At 33.6% G+C, this 12,899-nt stretch overlaps 1 protein-coding gene across 1 annotated transcript in view; it reads left to right on the forward strand.

Annotated features, from left to right (window-relative positions):
- The first annotated feature begins 391 nt into the window (after positions 1–391).
- LOC128265093 (homeobox protein Nkx-2.1-like) overlaps positions 392–12,899 on the forward strand; it is a 76,521-nt gene continuing 64,013 nt past the window's right edge. Inside the window, exons 1-2 of the mRNA XM_053000906.1 lie at positions 392–686; positions 6,676–6,827. Coding sequence (XP_052856866.1) covers positions 392–686; positions 6,676–6,827 — 447 coding nt within the window. The remainder of the gene's footprint in view (positions 687–6,675; positions 6,828–12,899) is intronic.

The raw sequence follows: 12,899 nt of genomic DNA on the forward strand, positions 1-12,899 counted from the left end.
AAACCAGGCCCGCTGACAAATGGCAAAGGGCTCAACTTTGAAGAGATCCAGGCTGCTCACATTCTTTGCCTTCAAGAGGCTCAGAAATGGTTCAAAGGGGATCAAGATCTACTGACGGAGAACAAGCCACTTGGGAGCCGCTCCCAGCTCATCACTCTCACCGATTGTCTACATGACTTCTGCGAGCCGGTGGTCGTCTAAACTATTCACGATTACCAGCGGACGTTAGAACCCAATACTGCTTCTAAAATCGAACCGATTCACAAGAATAAATGAAATGAAAACTAGAGGCTACATATGTCTGTTTGTCTGCCTTGTAACATAAGCAATACACTTCGAACTGGCCACCGACCTCAGCACAGACACGTTCCTAGCATGTCTTCGTCGGATCATGGCCCTACGAGGGATATGTTCGCAAATCTTCAGCAATCACAGGATTAATTTTCTTGGTGTCAAGCAGGCTCTTGATGAGGTGCAGCAACTTTTATCTTCGCAGGTTCATCAAAACAAAGAAGCTCAAATTAGCGAGGTTGTTAACTCGAGACCGTTGTGCTATACACCTGACACTGACCTTGCCTACTTGTCTCCTACCCACTTTCTTATTGTAGGCCCAATCACAACTGTTCCAGAGGGCGATCTAACTCATTTGCCAATCAATCGCTTGGACGTTTTGGTCATATCTATCGGTAGACCTAAAATCGAGCTATTATTTTAGGAGTTATGGGGCTTATGAATTGCTCTGCCGCCCCTCCCCTTTTAAACGAGACAGAGAGAAAGAGAGAAAGAGAAAGAGAGAAAGAGAAAAGGAAAGAGAAAAGGAAAGAGATTTCTGTTTTTTTCACTGGGGTCATGTGATTCTATGTAACTAGGTGAAACTGAAACTGAGCAAACTTTTCAATTGGAATTTCAAAGTGTCTTTCCTATTTTTAGAAAACCTCTTACGTATATTAATAAAAGAAACGCAACAATTTGATATAAAATGGTTATTTTTCTTTTTTATATTAAGAATTAAGTTTTATATTTAATAGACCATTTATATTTTCTGCAGTTAAGGAGGAGCGCTTCTCCCTTAAGAAATAGTTAAAGGCTGAGAACGTCCTTTTCACCGAGACTTGTGCAAGTTTTGTTATGTGACCAAATTTTTAAATATCACTATATCACTGAAGACCAACGGCCACAAAATAATTTTATTTTCTCTGAACAATAATATTATTAATTTTGTTTAGTCAACATTTTTTGTTTGTCAGTTAAAATCAATTTATTTTATGTGGCCAACTATATCGCTGTCAACAATGCTACGTTTTTGATAAATTTCCTTCAAAAATCTCTAGAACAGTCTAACGCGTTTTGGTAAGATAACACTTCAATAAATTGGGTTTGAGGTTTATTTTGCAAATGTTCTTTATTTTTATCTTTAATAATAATAAGAACAGTGATAGAAGGTGTAGTAAGAAGCATCTTAGCATCTCGATGCCGGTTCCCACAGATAACAACGTCCTTTTTTTACATGTGAACCTAAGCTCTAATATATCAAAAAGTCAGCAAACACCAGGTTCTCCTTTTGTTTTATAAGCTTTAGACATTTGACGACAAAACTTATTTTTTTTACTGTTGTCTTATTGCTTATTGGCATCATACACACACAGTACAGCATGTCCAATAAGGACATACTCCCGAAATAGATGTACATCTATTTTAAGGGATATCAGGTTACGGGTTTCCATAGTCCTTATGTCTTCCCTTATGGACAGCTCTTTTGTTGTGACATGATTCATAATATTTTTGAATGTTCTTGGGGACATTCATGTACTTGTACTTGAATGAGCAAACAAGTATATTTTTTAAAATAGAGTCATAGAGTTCAAGTCAACTCACTTACAAGTTGCAAGCAAATAAGTTTTTTTCCTTGACTTTGTTGTTAAAACACTTGTTTTATAAAAGCGAGAAATAGAGTACAAAGTGAAAATGAGTTGAAGTCAATACATTTTTCAAGTCAAGTAACTGAGTGACTCCTAGTATTGTGATAATGGTCTTGTGTAAGGTTTAACATTTAAATTCTGGAAATAGAAAGTGCTTAGATGACTTATAAGTCGTAGAGTTTACTTTACAAATTCGAAGGGAGTTAATACGGGTATGACATTACATTGTTCGTCTCATTCATTGACGAATTCATTGAAGCTCAGAGACAGAAACAACTATATGGATGCTTCCTAAGATTTTTTTGGTAATAAGTTCACGGTCACACTGCCTTTTAACGTTATATTCAAACTTAATGTTTATTATATTGTGTTTATCCCGCTAATTTTACCGTTTAAAAGTTTTCAGTTGTTACCTTTGAATGGTAAAAAATATTTCGAACACATTTAAGCCTCGCATTTTTATTCCGTTTTTTTGTCAACTCCAATGACTGAGCAAAATTCTACTTTTTAAATACAATTTTGCACATTAATGTATCGGCCCCGGTGGTATTTTATTGAATGTTAATTTTGTTACCCAATTCCGTCTAGTATTTTACTATCAAGTATCGGGTTCTGTCAATTTTCTTCATTCATTGCTCATGGGAACTTTATTACCGAAAAACATGTAAGCTCGAATTTTAAAGTTATATATACTTGTGAGGTACATTTCCAACGTCGTTTGTGACGTGTTCTTAGAGCACTGGCACAAGAGATGCCGTTAGTGGTGATTAAAGCACAAAATAACGATCCGTAAGCGTTTTTCTGGGAGCGCGCCGTTGTTGCTCGTTGGATCCGACTCTTTAAGAGATGCCGTTAGTGGTAATTAAAGCACAAAATAACGATCCGTAAGCGTTTTTCAGGGAGCGCGCCGTTGTTGCTCGTTGGATCCGACTCTTTAGCTACTTGTAGACTGGACAGTCTCTATAGTTTGTTGAGTGGTTTCCTACGCAATTGCCACCAGTGCTGCCAACTCCCTGAGACTTGCTTTGGATGGTAACTAAAAAAAAACTATAAAGATTTTTAACGATATTTTTTTTAAAATTAAGTATTAAGGTTGTCAAATATTTTTTCCTCTTTACCTGCTGGCACTTTATACCTATGGCAGAATTTACCTTCCCAAAAAAATCCGTATCTAGCAGTATGAAATTAAACTAATTTAAAATATAAGTTTAATTGATAACCTACCTTATGTGCAAAATTGAGTATTATGTTTGAAAGGCCATTTTATTTCTAAGTTTATGTGCTCTTGGTGCACATCGTCACTATATGTACGTCCATAGTGATAATTCGAAATTTAGACGTTTTCAAGAATTTTTAATTTTTGCAAAAGCTGCAAGGGTATATAAGCTTCGGCTAGCCAAATCTCGCTACCTTTTCTCATTATAAATAACGTAGTGGTGCTTTTTGTACCCTTGCAGTCAGAAGATTGAAACGCAGTGAAGGAGACATTTCCGACTCTATAAAGTATATATATTCTTGATTAGCCTCAGTAGGAGAGTCTGCCTGTCCGTTTTTACGCAAACTAGTCGCTTACTTTGAAAGCTATCTGTGTGAAACTTTCCCACAAGTTGTCTTTCTATTGCAGATAGTAAAAAAGTCGGAACGAGCTGGATTGGACGACCATATCATTTAGCTCCCATTGGAACAAAACATGAAAAAAAAATTATTACTGTGCTGTTTTTTTTTTAATTTTTATGTTAATTCTTCGATATGTAGTAATATTTTTTATTCTAGAATCAGAATCGGACGACTATTTCATATCATTCCTATGGATAGAAGTATAAAGTATAAAAAAACATGAAAAATATTTTAAAAACTTATTGTTTAAATATATCAAAATAAGAACAAAAATATGCTGTAATTATAAATATTCTATAAACATTTCTTTCTCAATATTTTAGCTATTGATCCTAATCACGAATATATATTCTTGTGTTGCTGAATGCATAAAATCTAGACAAGACTTTCCACGACTAAAGTTCTTAAAGTTTAGTACCAAAATGATAAATATCTTTTAAAACAATACAAAATTGACGAAGACTTTGTAGGAAGAAGTGGTTCCCTCTTTTTATACGAAAATCATTTTTGACAGACAATTTGATTAAAAGATATTATTATTATTATTATTATTATTATTATTATTATTATTATTATTATTATTATTATTATTATTATTATTATTATTATTATTATTATTATTATTATTATTATTATTATTATTATTATTATTATTATTATTATTATTATTATTATTATTATTATTATTATTATTATTATTATTATTATTATTATTATTATTATTATTATTATTATTATTGATATTATTATTATTTCACTCAGAAGCTTGCAGTGAAGGAGACGTTTCCGACCCTATAAAGTATATATATTCTTGATCAGCATCACTAGGAGAGTCGATCTAGCCATGTCCGTCTAACCGTCCGTTTCTACGCAAACTAGTCCCTCAGTTTAAAAGCTATCTGAATGAAACTTTCCCAAAAGTTGTCTTTCTATTGCAGGTAGTATATAAGTCGGAACGAGCCGGATCGGACGACTATAGCATATAGCTCATAAAGGAACAATCGGAAAACTAAATAAAAAAAATTATAACTCTGCTGTTTTTAAATTTTTTTGTAAGTTCTTCGACATATAGTAATGGTTAGATATTTCAGAATTACTGTTTAGATTTCATCAAAATCGGATGACTATAACATAAAGCTCCCATTGGAACAACCGGAAAAATAAATTTAAAAAATTTTAACTTTGCTGTTTTTAAATTTTTTTGTATATTTGTTTTGCATTACTATATGTTGAATAACTAACAGAAAAATTTAAAAACAACAAAGTTATAATTTTTTTTGTATTTTTTTTCCGATTGTTGCTATGGGAGCTGTATGATATAGTCGTCCGATTTTGATGAAATTTAAACGGTGATTCTAAAATATTTAACCATTACGATATGTCGAAGAACTAAAAAATAAAACAATAAAAAACAGCAAAGTTATAATTTTTTTTATTTATTTTTTGATTGTTCCTTTGGAAGCTATATGCTATAGTCGTCCGATCCGGCTGGTTCCGACTTATATACTACCTGCAATAGAAAGACAACTTTTGGGAAAGTTTCATGCAGATAGAGACTAGTTTGCGTAGAAACGGACGGACAGACGGACGGACAGACGGATAGACGGACATGGCTAGATCGACTCTCCTAGTGATGCTGATCAAGAATATATATACTTTATAGGGTCGGAGATGTCTCCTTCACTGCGTTGCAAACTTCTGACTGAAATTATACTACCCTCTGCAAGGGTATAAAAACAGAGGCCAATCGGATGTACACTGCAAATAAATAAAGGTCTAATTACTTTTAAAAAAATAGCGCGATTCTGAAAATTGTTTTGCCTACAGATAGATATGGCGGAAACACACACATAACTTCTATAAAAACAGCTCGATTTGGAAAATTGTTGTATCATCCGATAGAAATTGTTGAAGAAACTTTTCCCGTTTTTCTAGCACATTAACCTCTTGTGGAAGAAAATGTCGCTGTTGCTGAATTTGGTCTCTAACGCAGAATGTGGTCGCTGTTGCATAAAAGCCGCCTGTTTGAAAAGGCTCTTAGCCACAGTGCGAGCAGCACCCTCGATTTTTACGATTTTCCATCTATTTTATATTTAGTTGCATATATTTTCTGTGGCGCTGCAAACAAATGTTTTTATAGCCTTCTTACACTCACTCACGTCTGCCATTGATATCGGAATAGACGCAATGGATCAGAATAGCCTGTTACACTTGACAGATGTGCTTCATTGCGGTTGAACAGCCTGAACAAGAAAAATCCTCCAGACTTTGTTTAAGGACTATTTTTGTCGTTGTTTTCAATCGTTAGTCAGTTTCCCACGATAGTATATCGATATGCCAAATATGGAGTAAATATACAGTAAAATTCGGTAAAAATCAAAATTTTGTAGACTGATTCACTTTGACGCACTTTTTCCCCATCTCTATCTGCCTATACAAAACTTTTGTAAATAAAACTGCGAACCCATGTATAACTAGACCCTAGATCTTACTCAGCCAATAAACTTCTAACTAAATATTCCCCCACAAAGCATTCGGTGTTGAGGTGGTGCTATCTGTCGAACTGCAAATCCAACACAAGAAGCTAAGACGTGCAGAACCCCAACCCGCCCGCTGCATGTCTACCGATAGATATGACCGAAACAAATATAAACCTTTGCTATTTGTTGGCGTTGGAGTGCATAGGAATTACTAGTTTCTGAGATCTCAACGTTCATACAAGCGGACAGACAGACAGGCAGACGGACATGGCTAAATCGGCTTTTGATCCTGATCAAGAATATTATAATTACGGGTTGGAAACGCTTTCTTCTACCTGTTACATACTTTTCAACGATTGGAATATACTGTTTTACTCTACGAGTAATGGGTATAACAAACCCGATTTCTGTTACAACGAGATTTGGTTTAGGTCTGGAAATTGATTAGAAATGGTTTTAGTCAAATCTCCGTTTGTATCCATTCTTGTAATGATGCAAAGACATGCCATCGTCAGTCATTGTTATCAATGCTTATTAGATTACAGATGTTGTCGGAACGCAATCTCTATTACTCAGCAATAAAGAGTTCCTTGAAAACAGCTAACCTTTTTTGTTTGACTAAAAACTTATAGACATTTATTTCTAAACCAATATTTCAGTTTCTCGCCTCATGAGTTCATCAGCCAGTGGGACAATGAGCCATATGGGAAATATGGGTGGACTAGCAGCATGCAGTGTAAGCGATACAAAACCGCTACAGTTTCCTTTGGCTCAAAGAAGAAAACGGAGAGTTTTGTTTACGCAAGCTCAGGTTGGTATAATACATTTTTAATCTGTTACTGTTAACATAGAGAATACCATTTAGGAAATAATAAAATAACTTAAAAAAATTTTAAACTGCAACATTTTGCTCTAGAAGCTTAATACAAATACCCAAAGGCGTTATTTTCCATTACGAAATCGGTTACGAATGCATTATTTTTCTTTCAGTAATAAGGAGAAAATGGATTACAGCCTGTATTACTTTGTCATAGGCAATGACACCTTGTAATGCACGGCGTATACAATCTGTATTACGAGTAATTGGAAAAGTATGCGGGAACCGAATTACCTTCGTATCCAATTACAATTCAATATAGAATTCAAAGAACCTATACTGAGTTATAATTCCGTAGGCTAACATAAAAATAAAAATATTTTTTATAAAAACAGCAAATGTAATCCATTACTTTTGCGCTTAACGTAATGCATTTTTTCCCCAGACCTAATTCATTATTTCGCCGCTGGGCATAATCGAAATTTTGGACCCTGTAAACTCTATTTACACTTACGCGAGTTTCCTATTAATATGGGAGTTAATTACGCAGAATAACTGTTTGAGATATTTCGCCAGTTACAAAAGAAACCGGCAATAATATTATTATAAGTAGCAAGGACTAGTTAGACAATGACGATTTGTACAAATTAATAGGCTTATCTTTTAATTCATTCGTATTTCATATTTCAGCCATTTCAAAGTTCCCATTAAGCTTTATCTGTATTTTAAAAGTGTCAAAACTAAAATCCATATCCTCCCGTCTTTGTTGGCCAACTGTTTTTTGTTATTGTTGTTGTTAGTGGTGATTGATAGGTTTTCCTTTTGAACACCTACTATTGATCAGCATCACCTAACGAGTTAATAAAAGCTAAATTAGTCTGTGAGAATTAAAGGTTTGTCTTCATTGTTTTTATAAACAGTTCAAGATGCAGTGTAAAGGACTTCGAATTTTTGTTATTCGCCGATAATCTCAAATAATAAATAATCAATAATATATAAATCGGACAACTGTCATTAGTCGATGACGTCGACTAGATATAATTGGAAAAATCGAAAAATGAAAAAAATATATTATACAAAATTATAACTTCTGTTACTTCTTTTTTTTCTAATTTTTTAGTGATTAGATACAGATACCAGTTTTAATCCTTATAAATATAAGTTTCTTACTGTTAGAATTGTCTTTGCTGCTCTACGTTGCTTTTCATGCCCGAACTCCGTTTTTCAATACTTTGCTAATACTTTTAAAATGTTTGTGTCTGCCGATAGATTTGGCCGAAACACACATACAAAGTCAAACATGTCTCAAAGTGATATGACTTACTTTTGCGATTTGTGGGCATAAGAGTGGGCGTGAATTAAAAGAGTAAATTGTATTCCTTGAAAAGTGTGTAGCAGGTAAAAGGAAGCGTTCCCGGCCCTTTAACGCATGACTGTGCACCACTCGAGAGATGGATTAGTTTAATTTTTTTTCGAAAAGGAACCGGGAACCGTACCATTAACTTGAGCGACGATTTATTTCCCATATGGACGGGAACCGAACCGAAACAAATTTTTTTTATTCAAGTTCGGTTCAAAATGTAACTTTTTTTAATTCTTTTTTCCAGTTGTTAAACATTTTCTTTTTGGAATTGTGTGCTAATAGTACTTTTTAAGATTTTCTTAGCCGGCACCATGAATTAAAAAATGCCTGTGTAGACAAAAAGCTTAAATTCTTTGTTTAAGCGGAACGACCACTAAAACTAGAAAGGAAGCAAATTTCGGCAAGCCGAAACAAAAATTAAAAATTTTTGAAAACATTAAAAGGTTATAGTCGCCCGATTTTTATGAACAAAATTCTGAAATATTTATCCATTACTATATGTCGAAGAACGAAAAAAAAATTTAAAAACAGCAAAGTTATAATTTTGTGTAGTTATTCTTCCGATTGTTCCTATGGCAGCTATATGCTATAGTTGCTTTGCTATTTTTTAATTGTTTTATTTAGTTCGTCGACATATAGTAATGGTTAAATATTTGAGAATTACGGTTTAAATTTTATCAAAATCGGACGGCTATATCATATAGCTCCCATAGAAATAATAAAAATATATAAAATAACTATCTAATAATTGAGCTGCAACTTATCATAGCTTCAATGTTTTTAAAAATGTACTCAAGTATATCATAAATTTAATATTTTGAAAAATATTTAATTCTTGCAATAGCTGCAAGGGTATATGAACTTCGGCTTGCCGAAGTCTGCTTTCTTTCTTGTTTTGAATTTTTTTTTAATTCTTTGAGCGGTCAAATATTTCAGAACTACAGTTTAAATTTCATCAGAAACAACAAAAATATAAAAAAAATATATATATATATAACTTTTCTATTTTTTTAATTCTTTAATTCTTTTTGACGTAGTAATAATTTGATAATTCAGAATAACGATTTTAATGTTATTCAAAACGGAAATCATAAAGCTGCCATTGGAACGATCGAATAAAACTATTTTACAAATTTAAGTTAATGAAATCCTCCAGAGATCAAAGCTTGATTTTCCGGTGCAGATTCAAAAAATTACACTCAACAATATGTGAATGCACCTTTTTTTTAAGTGTAAATAAGATTTTTCACCTGTTAATGTTAATTTGTTTATCTCTAGTTCTGCTTAATTGATTTTGGTCATTGATAGCTTATTCCACTAAAAATATATAATTCTTCAAGTTCCCTATACATTTCATAAGGATATATTTAAGATTGATCTCGACAAAGTTTGAAAAAATCTGAAGTTCCGACAATATAAATTAATTTAAAAAACATACTCGTGAAAACCGAAAATAATGGTATTTCTTTATCTTGAATCTTAAATTTTTCTATGGGTGCTAATTAATAAAGTCGGCTGGCTTTAAAATAATTTACACCGTAATTCTGAAATGTTATATAATCAGAATTTGAGTCATATCTTTTTAAAATTATTTGTCCGATAGTTTCTAAGGAAGCTAAAATAATATATGATATACATTTTGACGCAAATCTAGAAAATAAAATCTATGTTATTATGAATGAAATGTAGTACACACATTCAAAGATATCTTAAATTTTTCAAATTGCGGTTTTACTAATTTCATCGAGAATTCCACATTCGTACGTCATTAATCGAAAAAAAGTATTTCTAATAAGCAATAAAATTTCTTTTGAGCTATTAAATTAAAATGTTTAAATGCTTATCCCATGTAACATTATGAAATTTTTTTATCCCCGGAATGTTTGGCGCACAGACGCCTTTTTTTTTTAGGAATAATCAAAAAACTGTCTAGTTTTTTCTTGATAATTCTTTTAATTTCGGACGTTTATTTATAATCATTTCAAAACGCATCTTTTTCGTGTGCCTACCCTATAGGTACTTCTGATGTGGTGGTATCTGTTTTAAATTTTTTTTTATATCGTCGTTACGCTTTGTTATTATACCCGTTACTTGTAGATTAAAAAAGTATATTGTAATCGTTGAAACGTATGTAACAAGTAAATAGTCCCTATAAAATATTATATTCTTGATCAGGATCAATAGCCATGACGATCTAGCCATGTCAGTCGGTAAGAATGTTGAGATCTCGGAAGCTTTATGGAGCTATAGATGTGTAACTTTTTTTTTAAAAATCCATTTATTTTTTTCTTTTGGACTAATCGATAGTTTACAATTTTAAAAATATCCTGTGAAAGTGGCAAGTTCGTATCTGAAATAGTTTAAGATGGAAGCGTTCTAAAGAGCGACCGCTTCAACCTGATTCAATCAGCTTAAATGAGTCCTAACTACAATGACCTGCGAACTTTTGGGTTGGTGGAATATGGTAATTTTATCAGAATTTAAAAGACCATTCCAGACAAAACCAAAATATATTTAGTTTTCATAATCTTCTTTAATTTTTCGATTTCAGCCACTCTTTTATCCGTTTTTTCTAAAGTTTAAAAATTAAATTTTATTTGCAAAAAAAATCAAAACATTCTATCAAGTACTGTCTTTACCAAATAGTTATGAGCATTACCGTAAACTTGCCGACAAACGGCAGTTCCTAGAAGCGACTATTTTCAGTAACGGGAATCTGATAGCCGAGGCACTCGACCACAGCATTCCTTTTTCTTTTTGTGTTTTTCTTATTTAATTATAAATCACTGAATTTTAAATTATCTTTTTATAGTATTTTAACCTATCTCTTGAGTTTGAAATTCGGTTGACTTTATCCATATATCTGTCATACCGACCATACGGTCCTAAGCCGAATATTTTGACAGAGTAAAAGCCAGAGTCTTGAATTTTTGTTTGTAAATACACTGATCATGTTAAAAATTTAGCCGATCGGACGATCATATCCCATAGCTGCCATGGGTACAGCTTGGAAAAAATTGTTAAACTTATATTTATAAAACTGTATAAAAATTCGAATCGTCAAAACAAGCTTTCGTTCTCATTGTTAATGGAAACTTTCGGGAGTTCGCAGCAAATGCAGTTTTTTTACCGTATCAATGGTCTTGATGGACTAGTAATCTCTTATCAAGATGTTGTGTTGAGCGACAATTACACTGGCTTACAAATTTAAGTCAAGTAAAGCCTCAGATCAAATCAAAACTTGATTTTCCAGTGCAGATGGCCGCCAAATTTTTTTTTTACTTCAGCTCTGCCTAACCGATTTCGGTCATCGATAGTTTATTTCACTAGAACCAGATTTTTCTTCAACAAGGTTTTCAAGGTTTCATCTCTGGAGAATTTCGTCGATTTAAATTTGTAAGGCACAGGAAAAAAAACAACAGAGCAACAAACTTCAAATCAAGTATTTGGTATGTCAAAAATGCAAAGATTGTTAATTTATAATAATAACTTTTAATTTAGTGAAAATTGTTCTACTTGCTGCCGAACGAAAGAGAATTAGCGAAGATATCTTTTAATTCGTCTTTAACAAGTTGCCTAACTATATAATTTAATTCAATTAGGTTCCGCTACAGGAATAATACGGGGCGCCACAGTACTCCTCCTTAATTGCGGACGTCACGAGTGGATTCTTTTGTCTAGAATATGTGCGCATACTTTTTGCTCGATTTGTTGAATCCATGTAATTATCATCCATAGTTAAATGGGCTGATTTAAGTCAATCCACGGATACTGCCGTCGCTTTGTTGTTGACTTTTATTATAAATCGTTGTGTGTCGTTTTATGGCTTCATAAGGACCAGTGTAAGGCGGTTCCAAAGGTTGTTAAAGAACATCTGTATGGATAAACATATGGGAACACTGATCGGTTCCCTTTAGCCTAAAACATCTTATTAAAATGATGAGTGGGGGGAAGGGCTCAAGAGTCGCATGTGTTCTCTGAATGTTGGTATAAAGGTCGTGGGATCGGACTCCGTGTCAAGACCATTCATTCATTTGGAAGACGTAGTGGAGTTCCATATAACATTTCTGCGGCTGATGACTTTAAATCTTCCTTTAAGCACATTTTACCGAAAAGTGCAGCCGGCAGAAGTGGCGGCCAGGGAGTACCGCTTTGACACATCAACGCTGACTTGAAAGATCGATGCCATCTTTCCACAAGATCATTAGATTGGGGATGATAGGCCGTGGTGTGAATATGCTGGCCCCCGAGAAGTTTGGCGAGTTTCTTAAAAAATACAGACTCTAACTGGGATCCCTGATCCGTGGTAATGGTTTTGGGTGCCCCAAGTCTTGTAATCCAGTGGGTCCAAAAAGCGGTGGCAATCGTTTCAGCGGTAATGTTTGTTAATGGTATTGTTTCTGGCCAACGTGTAAAACGATCGATCATCGTTAAGCAAAAGCATGATTTCTATGTCTAGATGGCAAGCAACGCCGGCAAGCTAAGCAGTTTCTGCTCCAAGTGGTCACATCCTTGTTCAAGTGCGGCCAGACAAACTTTTGGCGAAAAGTGGCTCTGCCGCTTGGATGCGATAGATTATGGATGAATGCAAATGCTTGCTGGCGTAGAGGCTTATGAGTATATGGTCGCAATAGACCTGTTGATACGTCACAGTATATTCCAATATTTTTGTCGAAGCTTTGAGATGAACAATGGTTGTTAAG

The sequence above is a fragment of the Drosophila gunungcola genome, unplaced genomic scaffold, assembly GCF_025200985.1.
Source record: "Drosophila gunungcola strain Sukarami unplaced genomic scaffold, Dgunungcola_SK_2 000092F, whole genome shotgun sequence".
NCBI classification, from domain to species: Eukaryota; Metazoa; Arthropoda; class Insecta; order Diptera; family Drosophilidae; genus Drosophila; species Drosophila gunungcola.